Source organism: Ailuropoda melanoleuca, chromosome 16 (assembly GCF_002007445.2).
Source record: "Ailuropoda melanoleuca isolate Jingjing chromosome 16, ASM200744v2, whole genome shotgun sequence".
Lineage (NCBI taxonomy): Eukaryota > Metazoa > Chordata > Mammalia > Carnivora > Ursidae > Ailuropoda > Ailuropoda melanoleuca.
Window position 1 is genome coordinate 46388285 of NC_048233.1, and position 18306 is coordinate 46406590.

The 18306-nt window shown below is 50.4% G+C and overlaps 1 protein-coding gene across 14 annotated transcripts in view; it reads left to right on the top strand.

Moving 5' to 3' along the window:
* Positions 1 to 18306, top strand: part of TEAD1 (TEA domain transcription factor 1) — a 258762-nt gene that overhangs the window by 187151 nt on the left and 53305 nt on the right. For 12 of the 14 annotated variants that reach the window (XM_034645744.1, XM_034645740.1, XM_034645746.1 and 9 more), the window contains 5 exons: positions 11670 to 11681; positions 12633 to 12767; positions 13884 to 13930; positions 14765 to 14826; positions 15904 to 16028. In XM_034645744.1, the coding sequence (XP_034501635.1) occupies positions 11670 to 11681; positions 12633 to 12767; positions 13884 to 13930; positions 14765 to 14826; positions 15904 to 16028 (381 nt within the window). The remainder of the gene's footprint in view (positions 1 to 11669; positions 11682 to 12632; positions 12768 to 13883; positions 13931 to 14764; positions 14827 to 15903; positions 16029 to 18306) is intronic. The other 2 variants (XM_034645739.1, XM_034645742.1) reach the window with 1 other exon arrangement.

Genomic DNA, 18306 nt, shown 5'->3' on the forward strand with positions numbered 1-18306 from the left:
GTGATGTTATGAATTGCTCTATTTCTGTACCATCCGTGTGGTTCCTACCGACTCACCAGGGCACACAGCCCTGGACCAGAAGCCCTGGTACATGATGAATAAAGCTCTCCTGTCCAGAAGGGACCCCCATGGGATGCGGGAAGTGCTCTTCTTCTCATTTGGGAATTTGAAGAGTCTTCCTCGGTGGAAACAGTTAACCGTTACTTTATGCATACATGTACACACAAACACATTGGTTGTATTTGCGTTTGTTCTTACAAAATAAGAAAAGGTGACTTTCCCCCTCCTGTCAGCCCTGGCCCACTCTCCTCTGGGGCAGACCCAAGGAGGAGGCGGAAAAGGGGCAGTAGGGTAGCAATCAGCTCCAAGAACCACCTCCATCTTCTTACCATTACTTGCCTTCCTCCCTGCCACATTATTCTTGGAAAAAGGGAGGCCTTTGTTCTTCCCATCAGCTAATATCAATGGAGCGCTCCGGGCATGGTGTTCATCACAGTGGGCATTTCACAGTCAACCCCCTATTCACAGAGCCGGCCGTGGAAACGGGAATGGGAAATATAGGGCACTGTGGGATAAGTGTTCGTGGAAAGAGCCAAGGGCAAACATGCAGGGAATCCCAGGGACGCGCCGCCTGGTGATGGGAATGCAAAGACAGGAGCTAGTGTGCTGCAGAGAGCTTCTTGGATGTTCTCTCCATTGAACTCACTGCCAAGTCAGTTCCATTGTTCAGAAGTTGAGGAATAACATGGAGGAAACCAGGGCTCCAGGAGTTGAACTGATGTGCCCAAAGCCCCCAAGTCTGGCACACGTCACTGGCAGGATTTGAACTCAGATCTCTCTGAATCCTAAACCACTGCTCTCTTGGGCCGGGTTGCATCCAGTGGAGGTGGGAGGAGGTTTTCAAGCAGAAGGCCTCACACCGGCGCACCCCATGTCGCCGCTCGAGTCCCTTGGAGCTAGGCATGCAGCTTTTACTACCGAACCTTTCCTCAGCGCCCACGTTTTAGAAGCAAGGTGAATTTTTAACTTCAAGCCCTTAGTCCATGTGTGGGCTTCCTGTGTGACTGACCCTGCGGTGAACATCTGTAACTCAGGGCAATGAGGTCCTAGCCACAGAGCTGCTGTCACCACTCAGAGGACATTAGGACGGTCCGGGAGAATGAGACAGGCTGTCACCTGCCTGCAGAGATGTTGCTGCCTTCACCTCTCGTGGGCATTTGACGTTAGCGATGCCTTCCTTAACCTTCCTGACCAGCCATCCCCGGGAAGTGGTCTCGTAGGAGAGGTCGATCTCGCCAGTTTTCCATGTTCTCCCGTTCAGCTCTGGAGTTTAACAGCACTTTTGTGGGAGGCAGGGACGAGCCTCCTGGCTGAGATCGTTGTCGGGTCAGGCTGATAGCCACATGGTCTTGGCCTCCCACACTAACAAGATCAAGTCTCTAGAGAAGGTTGAAGCCATCCCAGCAGACAGCGAGGATAGCTTCTGGGCGGGCGGTGGGGGAGGCAGAAAGTATCCAGACTTCACAGAGATGTGCTCTGCCTGAGAAGATGTAGCAAGGCCTCCTGGAGAGAAGGTGGCTATCGACTGGCCTCTTCAGGACCTGTGCTTGTCTGCTGGCCTCAGCCTGCTGCTGGGCATTTTTCCATATGCTTACAAGTCAAGGATTTCTATCTCTGGGGTGGACAAAGGCCTGTAGCCCTCCTTTGAAGAATGAAGCCAAGCTTCATCTCTCTGTCCTCCCTCGGAGCTGGAAAAAGTGGTTTGCTCACACCTGGTGCCGCTGCTGGGTGTGGCTTCCATGTGAGCCCTGTGCCTCTAACCCTCCCTCCTTCCTGGGGAAGGGTGTGCTGGAATTCTTGAGGCTGGTTGCTTTCCAGCCTTTTTTAAGCCACAAACTCATATTTCAGATTAAAATCTTAGCCAAAACATTCAATATGTAAATGAGTAAATGCTGTTCTTTTTTTTTTTTTTTTTTCTTTAAGATTTATTCATTTGAAAGAGAGAAAGAGCCCAAGCAAGAGGGGCAGAGGGGGAGAGAATCTGAGGCCGACTCTGAGCTGAACAGGGAGCCTGACGCAGGGCTCGATCTCATAGCCCTGAGATCAGGACCTGAGCTAAAACCAAGAGTCAAACACCTAACAGACTGCGCCACCCAGACACCCCTAAATGAGTAATTGAAGTTCATGCTCTTTTATCCTTAGTAATGGCCTCTTTGGCTGTTCCACTGAGTAAGGTTTGAAAACCACCCTCCTTTGGCAAAGGGAGAAGGAGGTGACTTCCTCTCTGCTGTTCCTGCAGCCTTTTCAGGGCAGCGTGAGCTCTGCAGTGTGCTCTGCCATGTTCCTCTGAAGACAGGAGACTCACGAGGAGAGTGGTCATTCTCATGTCATAGTTGAAGAGGAGTCATCCTAGCTACGAAAGTCAAGCTCTTGAAAATCTGTTAAAATAAGTTCCAAAGGTCAGCTTTATGCCTCGGCTGATTGCAGAAGTGGTTCTCAAAGTGCTTGTTTGTGGGCCAGATCACCCCAAGATGTGTGGCCTTTAATTTTAACTTTTTTTTAAAAAATATTTTATTTATTTGAGAGAGAGAGAGAGCAGGGAGCCCGACATGGGGCTCGATCCCACAACCCTGAGATCATGACCTGAGCCGAAGGCAGACGCTTAACTGACTGCGCAACCCAGGCGCCCCTAATTTTAGCTCCTATAACAAAATTTGTTTGGGGGGAAGTTTAAGATTTCCACAAAGATTTGAACTTTATAAAGCATAGAAATGATTGAGTGCAGCAAACTTTTCATTGAGAATCCAGTATGTTCTAGACCCTCAAGTAGATGAGATGTTGGGCATAGAGAGTGGAATAAGCAGTCTCTGTTCTTGAGGACCACTAAACTTTTCTGTTGTTTTTGGCCGCATTCGGGGAAATGCTAGATTTCCAGTAGATTGTCTCGCAGCTAGGGGTCTCTGCAGTGGAACAGTGGGGAAAAGACTGGGTGGTTCTGAGTGTGGGAGGATTAATAAGGAAAGCCTTGTTGGAGGGGGTGCCATTAGAACTGGGCCTTCAGGAAGGCAGACAGTTTCCCCCCCGAGATATGGGGGTGTTTGGGGAATCACGAAGAACACCATTACTTGGAGGCACGGGATGGGAATGAGGCTGCTGGAGCCCAACGGGAAGGTCCTGGATCACCTGCAAGAGAGTGAGGGTCACCTGTGGGCCACGGGGAGCCTGTGGAGAGCGCTCATATTTAAGCTTTGGAAAGCTCTCTCCCACTGTTTTCAGAGGGATGGCCAGGAGGGAGGCAGAGTTGGAGGAAGGGAGCCTAATTCAGGGGTTGCTGTAGTTCGGGGGGGCACACCCCCCCAGGGCTCACGTCCCCTCTTCCCCGCTCTCCGCGGCTGGTTCCCGCTCCAGTCCACTGTGACTGCTGTGAACTCTTCCTTCCTCAGTGTTTTTAAAGAGTAGTTTATGTTTAAAAATCCTGTCCTTACTAAGTCTGAAAAGTATACGCTGACACGTTTCAGTAGCAGCATTGAACTAGGTGTTTGAAGGTTGGGTTCCCTTAGAGTCATGGCAGCTCACTGAGAGTGCGCGTCAGAATTAACTATGAATTTGGGCTGCTGAATGTTAACTATAACGAAGTTAAAAAGTGCAGAGAATTACCATAAAATATTTATGTTCGTACCAACTAGAAATGATCACTTTCATTAGGACGTATTCCCTTTAACTTTTTTCTCAGTGGAATGAATCAAATGGCAAAATATTTTTTTTTTAAAGATTTTATTTATTTATTTGACAGAGACAGCCACCGAGAGAGGGAACACAGGCAGGGGGAGTGGGAGAGGAAGAAGCAGGCTCACAGCGGAGGAGGCCGATGTGGGCCTCGATCCCAGGACTCTGGGATCACGCCCTGAGCCGAAGGCAGACGTCTAACGACTGCGCCACCCAGGCGCCCCCAAAACATTATTCTTACTTTGTCCAGTTTCCTCTCCCCAGCCTCCTCCCCCAGCCAATCTCAGTCTCCCTCTTCTCCCCACCCCCACCAACAGTATCTTTCCTTGCCATTTATTTCCCTAAGAAAATAAAGCCAGTGAAAACTATCTTTTCCTTTTGTCCTTGTCCTAAAATGAATCTAGGTTTTTATCCATCATTTACTCTGAATTTGTGCTAAAGCCATTGCCACCAACGTGAGACTTTTTCTCTACAATGTATAGCAGCCTAAGCCAAGATAGGCTTGAACAAGAAGTTGGGATGACATTGGGCACAGACTGTAACCATAAGGGAGGGGCCAGCAGACGGAGGGAGCGGTTGAAGTGGTGGACGCATTATGTAAGGTGATGAAGAACTAGGGGCAGAGAAACTGGGACGGTAGGGAGAAGGGGCGAGGAGGTCGGAAGAGTGCAGAGATTCAAGAGCGGGCTAAGATGGATAGGGAAATAAAAGGAGTTTGTGGCCAGCGTGCCAGAATTTTGGACATTATACGCTTTCCAGTTTTTTGTTTCAATCGTCTTGGCTAAAGTGCCTTAAGAGACCAATCAGAGTGCTAGCTAGCTAGTCTAAAATAGAGCTTAGCTTTGAGGGGAATCATTTCTCAGCGATGGGCATGCCATGTTGTGGTCCCTGGCCCTGACAAGGTCCTTGTGACCCACTGCTCTCCAGGCGCAAGGCTGGATTTCAGCTGGCCTGGTTCTAGTTCTAAGGTAGAAGATGGCAGCCATGCAGGTCCAGCGTGCAGATGACCCGTGGGGCTGTGAAACGTGCATTTGGGAATCCCAAGGATGTGGACTTTTCTTCCTCGGGTGCTGTGTCACCGGCCGTATCTGCAGTGCTGTCCCCCAAAGCAGGTTCATTCCCCCTCGTCCCTCCCCCACTGCCATCTCTGGCTAGGCGGTGAAAAGCAGCAGCCTGTCTGAGAAGGCAGTGTGTGCTATGGTCTGAACACTGGGCTGCAATTCATGAATTATTCCCTCCTTTGAATTATTTCACTCACCATTAATTGACCAAGAGGCCATTAACTATTTTTATTTTTTTTAAGCTCCAGGGATTTATTATCCCAGCCTGTAGAACGCATGCAGAAATGTCCACATAGGAAGCAGTCTCTCTCTGCCACTCAGAGTCCCTACACAGAGTTTCCCTGAGTATCTCTGTATGTTCAGTGGCCCTGCGAAGTTGTCCCGGCCCTGCCCAGAGGCCTCCTTTCCTCACGGCAGCCGAAGGGCATCCTGCATGCAGACCGCAGCCACACTGTGGACCGTCATCATCTTCTTGAGAAGATGGACCAGACCACTTGTGGTGTGGAGTGTGTTTTGGGGAGGTCACAACTCCAGATGGTTCCCCGAGGAAAGGAGGTCTTCATTCTGCCCTAAGCTTGGCAGGAATACATCTTAGGCAGTAGACGTGCTCGTGTCAAGCTCTGGAAGAAAAGCCCATACTTGCTGACATTGCGTCATGCCAGTTGGGCAGAAAAGGCCCGAGATTGTCCGATTGTGTCCAGTCGTTGGTGACTAATTTACGAGCTACATGTGCTCCCCGGGGCCGTTTTCTTCATTCTCGCCCTGCTGGCCTTTTGTGATTTGATTTCTGAACAAGCCATTCTTTCCAATCTGCCATTCCTTCCAATAAGCAGAGAGCTTAAAGTTCAAATTGTTGATTTAATTCTCCTGAAGAGTTCAGGAACTTCGCGGGGGCGTTGCTGCCGTCCACACTGCTCCTTCCTGGTTGTATCACCACCTGTTCTAGCCAGGAATGGACTTGTCCACAGGGGAGACATGCTTCACTTCACCCACTGGTGCTCCCCACGGCCCCCTGAACCCCTCTACTCCTTCAGGCGTGGGCTGTCTGTGGTAGCCAGGCCCAGGAAGCCTGTAATGACCACCTCCTTGGCCTCCGCACCAGCACCAAGATGCTTGGCCTGGCCGTGGGATTTGGGAAATGATACACGGCCTCTCCTGGCATCTCCCCATCTTCACGGGGTTCTTTCGCATTCGTGGCATGTGCCCTCTCTCCCCAGTGATATTTTCACTACCTTGTTTTTAACTGAACTGAGTTAAAGCTAAGCTTAGAGACCGGTGATTTCTCGTGCTTGGGTGTGATGGGGTTAGGACCGCTCATAGGCAGTGTGGTGGTGCAGGGCTCACACTATAAACCAGAGGACTGAATGCATGTTTCTGTGTGAACCCAGCCAGGTCTGGGTTTGCTCTTTAAAGGCAACAGAAACAGTCTCAGTCTCCACTTGTATCCCTTTCTAAAGACATCCCATTGTTAATGGGCCTCCAGTGTAGACAGTGCCCTAGAGGACATGGTGCCGAAAGGGTATGGAGTCAGGACCAGGGCTCCTAAGCCATTCTGGTCACATGGGCCCATTAGACTGCAAGTTCACTGAATGGCAGAGCTGCGGGCACCATGGGGTGTGCTTAATGCGGTGCCCAAAGCAGTCCCGAAGGTGGGTGTTCTTGTCCTCATTTTAAAAATGAGGAGGCAGAGGCTTAGAATGGCCAGGTGACTCACCCAAGGTCACAAGCCTGAATTTCATCCCCGGACTAGCTGGCACCAAAGCCCAAACTCCCTGCATGATGTCATGCTGCCTCCCTAAAGAAGGCCGGTCAGGGAAGAGGGCTCAGTTCCCTAACTAAAGATGCTTCCGCTGATGTTTCCTTCAGCTGAGCCCCATCTTCGTGCATGTTCAAATTAAACAGAGCACATGAGTGGTGGGAGCTGATACTCAGTCTGGAGCCAAACTTGAGCTTGCTGCCGGCGTGGGTTCCTCTGGCTTCTCAGGGGAGATTGACTTCTTGCCTCTTGCTGTCGCCTCCCCGGGGAAAGGGGGCTGTGGTCAGAAGGGGACCTCCCCCCCGGCACCCAGACCGAGCTGTAGCTGACCTAAATGCGAGGCTTCCTGGTAGAGGCGGCAGGCACACCTACAAATCACCTGGCTCTTCATCCACAGTCTTTTATGATGCTAAGCCCCACATAGGAATTAAAGGCAACACTATTGACAATTATAAAATACTAAATATAGCTTAGTACATTTAAAAATGAACAATGGTAAAAGCCTTGAAAAATTTTTCTTTGATGTGAATGGAGTCTTTGGCATTTGCAAATACAATAAGATGAATTAATTGCTACTCATTACATGGGAAGTCAGGAGAGGTATGAATGTGCCTTCCCTCCTTGGCATTAGCCGTTGCCTGACCGAAATAGCCCCCTTTTGTATTTACTCCTGCTTTCTCTAATAATAAGCAAATTCGAGATCATGGCTAGAAAAATTCAAGTGCCCTGCATCTTTTCTCCCAGACCGTCACAGGGTTGTGTGATGTTTATCCACTCAGGGGCGAGTGCTAATAATCGCAGAGGTCATATGAATCCATGTAGTGCGAGATGAGAAACAACATCTGCAAAATGACTTTTTAGAAGAGTATTCTGTGTTTTGTCTTTTTCTGAAAAAGTGGTTTTGCAAGCAAATTGCCATCTTTCCTCTCTTGTATTATATTTTTGTATTGCTGGGGAAAGTATATATGGGGAAAAACATTTAAGAGCTATCCAGACTTTTTGAATCCATGGTCTTTTTTTAAACGTGACATGGTTTTCCTGATGTAGTGGTGGACTTCCCTATGAATAAAGTAGGCTGGAGTCTTTACGTTTTAAATTGATGGCTCCTCATACTCTTTGGAGTATGTTGATTTCGTATGCTGTTCACGAACATTCCATATGTAACAGCTGCGAGACCGTACACGCAAGCTCGTGAGCCCTTTAATATTGTCTTTAGAATTTGTGGACGGTTAGTGCCAGAAGGTGATGAGAGTTGATTCCTCGGGATAACTGAAAGCCGAGGAGGCAGAGGGAAGTGGGAATAAGACTTCCCGTCCCGTCTGCAGGCTGATTCATAAAACGTCCTGGAGTTTGAGGCGCTCACTGCTCCAGCCGTGTGCATGTCACGTGTATTCCGTGTAGACACTTCCCGAACATCACGCGTTTAAACCATAACAAGGAGGCTGTCTGCGGAGCCTAGAGGCGTAGCAGCCGCCCTGCTCTGCTTCATGAAATATGAAAGCCTGTTTGCTCAGTGACAATAACCATTTGAAAGGCTTCAGGCGGGGGAGTTTATGTGTGACACAGCCTGCTGGACCCCGTGCGGCTGAGCGGTGAGGCCATCGACAGCCTGGCGTGCCAGAAATTGGACAGGGAAGAAAGGCAAGCGGGCACTAAGCCCTGCGTCCCTCGGTATAGTGCTTTATCTGCCCTCATCCTCAGCTCAGACGGGCCGTTTGTTCTTAGCAACCCGCCGTGTTTCCTGCTCCGTAAATATTTTTCCACATTTCAGGTCACGGGCTTGAGTTAGAGTTCTGTTGGAAAAGGGCGAGTTGCCTTTTCTTTCACCACTTCCAAACATTCAGCTTTTTGTGGTCTCCTTCCTCCTTTGTCATCTTAGGGATGGAGGGACTTCAGATCAGTAATGAGGACTCCGTGTGAAGTTGTCCAGGCTTTTTGCTAGGACACAGCGTTCCTGTTCACGCGTACTCGTGTATAGACATGCGCACACTGAGAGTATTTCCCGTGATCTAAGACATCATAGGCGGTAATCAGTATTGACTTCATAACAGTTTTTCAAGAGAAGACAGTGTGCCTTATAAACCTTTGTAGATCCCATCCACATTTCAGAAATGTCGGTGCGAAAACCTCTCAGAACAAAATTGTTCTGGTATACAAGTGTAGCCCAGATTGTTGAATTTACATTAGCATCAGTTATTTGGGTAGATTAACAACCCCTCCCCCTTCCCCCTTGATTCTGGGGTGAGCAGGGAGGATGGAGTGGAATGTCTCAAAGTCCAGCATATTAGACCAGAGTGACACAGAGAAGCAATTTCCTCAGGTCTGACACTTGGAGTTATAATTTCTTCAACGCCAGGCATGTATCTCGGGGCTGGAAATGACAATTTAGAGGCTTTTCCACTGAAATCTCTCAGCTTGGCATCCTTCTGTACCCCCATTTCAGATGAAGTGGGTCTGCAGTCTGGCTCTCGGTTCTGATTTCGAGATATCACTGGCAGGCCTTATTATTTACAGCGTTACTTTAGATTTGAAACAAAAAGTTTTAATCCTTTTAATTTTCAAAGATATATTTTAGATAAAGGGGGAGATGTTATTAAATGAGAAGGTAGAGTGTCTCCACTTCAAAAGGTAGGAAATCACGGGTATAGACATTTTAGTCCATTTGCAGAAAATTGCCTATTCTCAACTAGCTAGGTCAAGTGCAGAAAGAACCTCTACTTGAGATAAAATTTCCTCTCCACACTTGGCTTTCTCTGTTAGGATAGACAGCCAAGAGCTGCCCAAATTTTAACATCTTGCTGTCCTTTCACCAGTACTTTCTGGCTATGCATATCCAGATGTATTTGCTTATAAACGGAACTCACACTCACAGCGACTGATACTTTCAGAGCCAGAAGGGTGTTAGGGCATCAAGTGCAACTCTTTATTTCATAGGTGAAGAAAATTAGAGGGTTAAACGCTTAGCCCGAGGTAATGCAACCCATTAACGTCAGGCCGAGGCAGGTGTGGAGCCATGTCCCCAGACTCCTCTTTACGGGGATGGACCAAGTTGGGGAGACAGGAATGAATGATTGGCTCTCCTGCTTTTGAGTGTCTGTGTCATTCAGGTACCTCCTGGAATGCTGGGTCATGAGAGTTCAACCTTCCTTTACGTAGCAAAGGAAATGGCCCTGTCCTGCAGCTGTGTGACCTAAACAGCAAAGCTGGTGACTTCTCTCCTTTCCTCATTGACTGATTTCCTTGTTTTTTTCTTAAAAAAAAAAAAGTATCAAACTTTCGTGAGCATCTTCGAGAACTTTTCGAACAGCCTAACGTAGGGGAAGATCTGCAGCACCTCTGTTGGAATAAAAGCAGGCTGTGGAGATGTGGGGGACTTCTTTCCATTCAGACCCTGACTTTCTATTCTTGAGTCCCTCCACTGAGGATGCACAGACACACACTGTTTGGGGGAGCAGGGTCACCCCCGTCATCGGCATTTCACGAACACGGAGGCCCATGACGGACTTCTGGAATAGAGCCAAGCCCGCAGCTCTTTTCATAGTTATTCCTCAGTTTGCATCAGCCAGACCAGCAAGAAGTCTGGGCTGCCACTGTCCCAGCTCCTCAAGCCTGGCCCCTGGCGAAGTGATAAGGCTTGTTCCTTGTGGTGGACGGTGCCTGTGGTTATACCTGTGACTTACGTTAGCTCAGAAGTCATCATCATGAGGGCATTTATAACCTCCCGTTAGGGGTTAGGTGACTTGGGGGCTGAAGTACAAGGTGACAGATCCAAAAAGAACCCAGTGTGTTTGTATTGATGTCAGGTCACTCCTGTCAGAGAAGGGTGTCGTACGACTGGAGCTGCGTTTTCTCTTCATTAGGCCTGGATCCCCCTCTGCAGGGGTGATGGGGCAGGTGGCAGGTGCAACCACGGGACCAGCGAGGGGTAGATTGACTGGCGCTGAGATCTGTGTATGTCAGGCTCTGTTTGGCTTTAGGGCATTTGCACACCTAGTCAGTTTATTCCACTGACATCAAGATTTGTCTTTTTGGGCATCTCAGTATCCAAAATGATTCAGCTCTTTAAGGGAAAAAAAACCCCCAAAACCCAAAAACGTTAACAAGCTAGCTTTGGGTAGAGCATTCGGATGAGCGAGTGGGGGCTCAGCTCAAGGACCTGAGGCAGCAAAGCACCGCACTAGTGCCCGGAGCCATTCTGTTGGGGACGAGGGATCCTGCAGGCTTCCTGGGCCCTCACCTGGTCCTTCAGCCCAGCACATGCCCTTAAAGACGGTCCCAATGACCACGGACAACCCCAAAAAGCTGTTACATGAGGCCCATTACTTTCTCAATGGAGAGCCAGAGAAATGTGTAAAATGTAAAATTCTATGCAAGTGTTAGGCGCTTTTCCAAGGGTAATGGAAGCTTTTTGAGAATTCACATCGTGTTCCTGGCAGTGAGGACCAAGTGGTGTCTCTACCTTGGGGGCACCTAATTTGACCTTTTTTAAGAAGCCCCTAGTAGTTATTTTGTAGGCTTGGATTTTTTTTTTTTTTCCCCTTTGGCCTCCCCTCTGGCACGTCAGCATGGTTATGCGTCACCTTTGGGTAAATCTCTACACATTGAAGCCAACTGTTGGCTGTGTCGTTCCCTGAACTTTCCCTTGACCTTCATGCACTGTCTGACTCTGAGTGGCAGCCTTGGCAGCTGCTGCCTTTACTCTGGTGCCACCATTTTATTCCCGTTCCACTGGAGCCTGGGCCTAGTAGAGATTGTGTAGACCTCCCACGAGCAGCCAGGCACCTTGACATGTTCGCCAAGCAGGAAGCTCTGCCTTTACCAGTGAGGACCTGTCACACACCAGGGGGCTGACCGGCTCTCCATCTACACTGGGGAAGCCACAGAACCAGCTCGAGGGGGTTGGGAGTAGTTTTTGAAATGGGTGGACTGGTTGGTAATTGCCTTTCTAAATGGTTATCTGGGTCATACCTTCCTGCTAAAATGTGAAAAAGACCCATAGTCCCATGCATTCTGTTGTACTCCATATTGTGTGTTTATGTAAATATATATATTGTTTAAGTGAAGAAGAAAAATGTCCCTGCCTTTGTACGCAATTCTTTTAACAAATTGTTTATTGTTGTATCCAGGTAACAAGCATGGTAAGTATTTTCACCAAATTGAGTATTCTGTATTTTAGCTGTGCTTGGCAGACTTTTGGCTAGCTTTGTGTTACCAGCCTTGGCTTTTCTAGAAAAGACCCATTTAGGAAAGGGAGAAACCACTTGCCCGGTAGCATCCCCTGTGTCCTCGGCTATGGAGAGAACCTGTGTAGCCTTAGACCCATGGTGGGGGTACCTGAGAAAGCATGCGCCCCCGCCAGCATGCTGCTTGGCCCCGTCATGGCCCCCCACCCGTCCTGCTGCTTCTGAGCCTCCCCACCAGGTGTCTCCCCACCAGGTGTCTGCCAGCCTCCCCACCANGCCAGGGCTCCCGGGCCTCGCATGCCTCCAGCAGCTCCTGGGACTGTGGCCCCATGACTGCTCCCACAGATGGGGCCTGCCNCCCCACCAGGTGTCTGCCAGCCTCCCCACCAGGTGTCTGCCCGGGCCTCGCATGCCTCCAGCAGCTCCTGGGACTGTGGCCCCATGACTGCTCCCACAGATGGGGCCTGCCTGCACCCTGTGGACAGTCCTACCCCACGTCCGCCACCACTGCCCTCTCCTGTCTCCCTCCTCCCATCTGTGTGCTTCAATGCAGGGCCTCCCACCCCCCCTTTCCTTGAGTGTGTCAAATAATTGGAGAAATCTCCCTCTGGAAGCTGAAAAAATAAATACATTGTCCACTCTTCTCAGAGGCTTCCCATTCTGTTGAAAAATGGATTAAAATATTTCTAAAAAACCTTGCCCCTGGGTCGTGTCCGTAAAGGTTCAGAGTTAACGGTAGGTCGAGTGTGTTCTGGCCTTCTGGCTGTGTTTATTTATCCGTGCATGTTTGCTTCTCCGGCCTCTTTGTGGCTCTGTATTTAGTCCATGTGCTCGTGGCTGTGCCTGTGAAGCTGCCTGGTAGCCATGTGCTACGTATTAAGTCTGTGTGTCACTGTCACCTTCAAGGATCAGACGGCCAAGGATAAGGCCCTGCAGCACATGGCCGCCATGTCGTCGGCACAGATCGTCTCGGCCACCGCCATTCACAACAAGCTGGGGCTGCCTGGGATTCCACGCCCCGCCTTCCCGGGGGCGCCGGGGGTAAGTCACAAGCCCGTCCGGCGGTGGTGGCAGCCCCTAGGGGTGAGGGGCCGGCGTCAAGCCATCCACCTGGCACTTGTTCTTGGGTCCCGTGTGAGGGCGGGAGGACCACCTGTGGTCAGCTGATGATGCCTGTGCCCAGTGGTGGGAGGGGCGGGGAGAGAAAGCTAGAGGCCGGCATCCTGGGTCCCTGCCGACGTGGATTTAGGTATCACTTCGCTGGTGCCCTTCTGGGCTGTGACCTGCTGCTTCTGCTTTTTTTTTCCGGCCCTTGCTCTCTTTTCCTGTGTCCTCAGAGTCGCTTTAAGGGAACTAACCCTTAAAGGAGCAAAGTATTCTATTACGTTTTTAATTTGCACCTACCAGGGGCTGAGAAGTTAATGTTATAACCTCATTCAGCTTCCCAGTAATCTTAAATGCCTCTCATTGTTATTGCCGTCTTGCAGGTGATGAGGTTTCTGAGTAACAAAACGAGTTAGGTGATGTGATCATGGATAGTGCCATCAGGACTCAAACCCAGGGCCTTGGGACTCGCTCTGCGATTCCTTTTTCACAGGCTGCCTGTCCAGCAGGGGGCGGTAGGCATCAGAAGCCTCAGGGAGGCTCCCAGTAAAGGAGAGGTGTCTGCACAGCTTCTCGGAGCTCTTGGCCTCTGTCTGGTTCAGAGCTTCGTTATCTCCCGGCCGGGCCCTTGGTGCTGTGAGCTGTGGAGGCCCGAATGTCACACACGGAGCATTTGCGAATGGAGAGAGCAAGAGAAGGATGGGTGGGTGGGTGCTTGCAGGGATAAAGTGATCAGACGAAATATTTGTGAGCCGCCTGAAATGTGCCCAGATCTCTGGTAGGTGTCAGGAGAACCCAGAAGAGCTGCCGTCTGGTCCCTGCCGTCAGGGCAACTGTCTGGAGGAGCTCCGGGGCAGCCTGGGCTGCTAGGTCAAGGAGGCACATTGCTCTCTTGTGCACAGCGGTGACCGCATCTGCGTCTGGAGAGGGTCACTGCAGCGGCCGGACAGTCTGAGCCCACGGTCTTTAGCAGGGGTTGTGGTGCGCAGACGTCCTGAACGGTGTTTTCGTGTGAACTCATAATGCTGATGCCTCTTGCGTTTTGCCTTCCAGTTCTGGCCAGGAATGATACAAACAGGGCAGCCAGGATCCTCACAAGAGTAAGTCCGGGGAGGGGCTGGCAGTGACATCAAGGGTCTGGTCACAGCACAGCCTGGGTGGCGTTTCCCCAGGACCAGACTGCCTGGGGGCTTGCAGGAGAAAAGAGACTTAACCCAAGGTCCCCAAAGTCATCTCCCACTAGCCACTGAGGCCAGTAGCAGGAGAGAGACTTGCATCGGTCTAGGAGAGGCGTCAGTGGCTCACGGCCACCTTAAGTATTAGTGCTCATCCAGCTGGAAACAGCGAGAGGGGCCCCGGGCCTTCAAGGCCTTGGAGGGCAGAACCTGGGGTCCTCCTGAGAAGCACTTGTCAGGACAGTAGAGGCGCTTCTGGAGCCCAGCCCATTCTGGCTTTCCCGGTGGTGAGGGCAAGGGAAGCAGGCCTCGTAAACAGCTGAGGCTCGTCTGGATATAAAAGCAAAAAAGAAGTCCTGCCCACCTGTTCTCAAAAGAACTTAAGCTGTTTGGCCAAGAGAAGGAGAGACTGAAGCATGTCCCAAACCTTGCCTGGGAATGGTGACCCCTAACTTTGGTCACTGCAGGGACAAGAAGAGAGGTTCGATTAGATGTCACAGTATACGGGAGTCCGGCTGCTGTCTCTCTCCAGCTCGTCCCGTCCCGCTAGAGTGGTGTAAGGCTTGACGGGTTGGTCCCCAGCACCTGCTGGCCCCTCTCAATTGGAGTAACTGTCTCTGTCTTGGCAGAGCTCTGCAGGCAGGGAACCTTATGGGGGGTGGTGCAGGTTGGGCCCCTAGCCCTGGGAGGCCAAGGCCAGACCTGGGGAGTAGCCACTGTTATAGTCTCGACTTTGACTCTCCACTTCTCCATCCCCAGCGTCAAGCCCTTCGTGCAGCAGGCCTACCCCATCCAGCCAGCGGTCACAGCCCCCATTCCAGGTGAGTCTCCACGGGACTCCCCTTGGGGGACCTTCCTGCACAGCTGGCAGCTGGGCGCATCGCGGTACCTGCAGTGCCTTGGGCCTTCCCTCCTCAACCCTACCGTCCTTAAGCCTGGAGCTCGGAAGGGTCACGGACATGTTCGGTGCCCCCAGTGACCTCCCAGGAGTTCTTCCCATGGGTTTTTAAAGAAAAGGGAAGCCAGCGGTACCCTCTGGCTCTGTCAGTAGAACATGGCACTCTTGATCTTGGGGTCGTGAGCTCGAGTCCCACATTGGGCATAGAGTTTACTTAAAAAGGGGGAAAAAGAGATTTGGATGTGTCAATTATATCTCAATTTTTTAAAAAAAACTGGAAAAAAATATAAAGACGGGAAGTCCGATCACGTTCACCGAGGACGCTGGGTCACCCTTGGAAGGGGAAATTGCTGTGGTTACTTCCTCATCATAAACCCGCTGAATTGGACAATTCAGATCTTGAGGGCAGATAGGGGATTATTCACCCTTTATTATATAAGTAGGTTTCAGTTCCTTGTACCCTCTCTTGAATGAAGAGCTTCCAGGGAAGCCTTGACTAGCAGCCCGGAATCTGGCCGGCCCACCTGCTCCCTCCCCACACGTGTGCACGTGGGGTCACTCCACTGAACTGTTACCGAGTCCCCAGACAGGACATTAATTCACATGTTGCGCTCTGTTCCAGTGCCACGGAGCATTCTGAGAGAGTAATTCTGTAGGGCTGGTGACCACAGTCTTAAGGCAGTTGATGGGCAAACACAAGAAGTTTCTCAGGGGACCCTTGCAGGCTTCACTTCAGGCTCTTCAGCTGGTCCCCAGCTGGTCCCCTTGTCCGGGATGAGGGGTGCTCCAGCCCTTAACCTGGGCCGAAGTTGACATTGTGTGAGCCACCTAACTTTGTGCCTCTGGGGTCCTTGGCCAGAATCCCACCCCTGCCTGACTTCACTCTGCCCCTAGACTCTGGTGGAGGGGGCAGCCGCTTTGCAGGGCCCGGCCCCAGCGCTGGCCTCAGGCCCGAAGAGAGGCACAGGGCCTGCTTTAAAAGTGATGATTGGTCTTTCAGGGTTCGAGCCTGCATCAGCCCCAGCTCCCTCGGTCCCTGCCTGGCAGGGCCGCTCCATTGGCACAACCAAACTTCGCCTGGTGGAATTCTCAGCCTTCCTCGAACAGCAGAGAGACCCAGACTCGGTGAGTGTGCTGCGAGGTGTGCCTTGAATCCCATTCCTGTTCACCTTCACACTCCTCTGCCTTCCTTCTCCTTTCCCCCTGCCTCATGCCTGCCAAATAACATGGGTGAGAAGAGCCAGACTTTCACTTAAGTGAGAAGGCGTTTCTATTGACAAGTAGGTAGAACTGTAGAGCCGAATATTTATGAGTACTCTGGACCTCAAACTCCAGGGAATGCTGGAGCTTGAAGGGAAAGACATTAATAGGCTCTCATGTTTAGGAACGTGCAACAGCAGGTGACAGTTCTTGAACCCTGACATGTGGCTGGCACCATGCAAAGCTATTTATATATATGGTCACATTTTACACCCACAAAAACCCCATAAGGGTCGGTACTGTTGGATAGATGAGGAAACAGAGAGGTTAAGGAATTTCTGTAAAGTCACACAGTTAATATCTGATAGTTGGAGATTCAAATTCATGTCTTTAAAACTCAAGGCTAAGCATTTAGCTGTTACTCTGTACTGCCTTTGCAAGTCCCTCTTTTCTCAGAATAGCAAGTGGTTTTCTTCTTACGGAGAAGTAACAAGCTGGTATTTTAGCAGTTCGATACAGAAAGCGATGCATTATGACATAAGCACCAGTCACGATGGCATCTAGACTCTGGCATTTTTCTTCTTTGCCATCGTCCCTGCCCCGTCTGGTGCCCGTCACGCCATTGTTGCCCAGCCCATCACTTCCCATACATGTGTGAGCCCCCCTTCTTTCCCACCCGGCAAGCCCCAGACCCTTTCTTCACTCCCACTCCTTGGCTGTGTGTCTGAGCGTTGCATCTGTGTGTGGGTGAGCCCTAGGCAAAAATGCAGGAATCAGGAGTTCGTCTTTGGGATTCTCACCAACTCCTTTCCACGTGCTCTCTCTCACCCCGCTGCCCTGATCTCAGAGGTCCCAGGCTCTCTGCTTTGCTGTCGTTCTGTCGTCAGGAGAAAGTGTCATGGATGAGTTCACCATCTGTTGTAAATACTGACGTACTGAACAATCAGAGGTGACCTCTCCGGGGTCTTTGTATGGTGGCTCAGTGGAAAGCCTCTGGGGAGGCACCACAAGCCATCGCCAGAGTGGAGACTCAGGGGAACCTGTGAGTGGACCCCTGAGATTTCTCTTTATCAGTTGTGAACTCTGGGTGTTGGTAGAAAGATAGAGCCTGTTCCAAAATTGAGAGAAAAAAGGCAGAAAGAGGTGGAGTAGGTCATTAGGCCCATTGAGGCAGCTTATTGGGACAGGGAAGGGAAAGGCCAGCTGGATCACTCTTCTCATGTGGCTGAGTGGTTTTATAAGAAGGGTGATGGTGATGGCATAAAATCCTTCTCCGTGAGAGGCACTGAGATATAAACGAAAAAGGTGACCCTCCTGATTCTTTGTTTCTTGTTCTTTCCGGAAAGCATAGGCCGGACACTGGGTTTCAGCCCAGTGATGCTTTTTGCTTTGCATGACTCCTGTTGGTAGGATGCCTCGTTGCTAACAGAATACACTGTCGTTGATTATTTCGTTCTTTGTAGGGGCTCCATGAGGAGATTCTGTTTCCCCCATTTTACAGATGAAGAAACTGAGGCCCAGACACATTAAACAATTTAGGATGTTTAGCAAATAAGCAGAGGGGACAGGAGCCCAAATTTATGTCATCATACTCTTTTTACTACTATAAATCACCCCCAGTTTTGAAGTTCTATCTAATCTACATATCTCCTGTGTGAGCCATTCTCTCTGCTTTTGACCATTTTTTAAAGAACAGAGCTCCCAGGCACCGGAAAGCAAAAGTCCCAAGATGGTAGTTGTTTCCCTGGTTAAAAGACAATAGAATATTTTATCACCCCCAAAAAAATTTTTTTTAATTTTTTTATTAAAATAGCCTATGGCGGCCCCCTCTTGTGACTGTCCTCTCCAGATATGGACCCCTTCGGGCCAGGAATGCCCAGTTCCTCTTTCTGTTGTTTGTGTTTATCGGGCTTCATACTGCGGGCCACTGGATTCATTCGGTCCGATCCATAAACACTTAGGAGCACCTGCACCTGCGTGCAAGGCGCTGTCCCAAGGAGGAGCCCCGCGCGACAGACGGGCACCGCGTCTGCCCACGTGGGGTGGAACGTCTAGCGGGAAGACACACGTGAGGTCTTTGTGAAGTGTGGGGACTTCTACGAAGGAAGAGCCCTGAGCGCTGTTGAGTGATGAATGGGATAGGGCGTGCTTCCCTGAGGAAGTCACCCTTACCCTGGAAGGTAAGGGAAGAATAAGGGAGAAG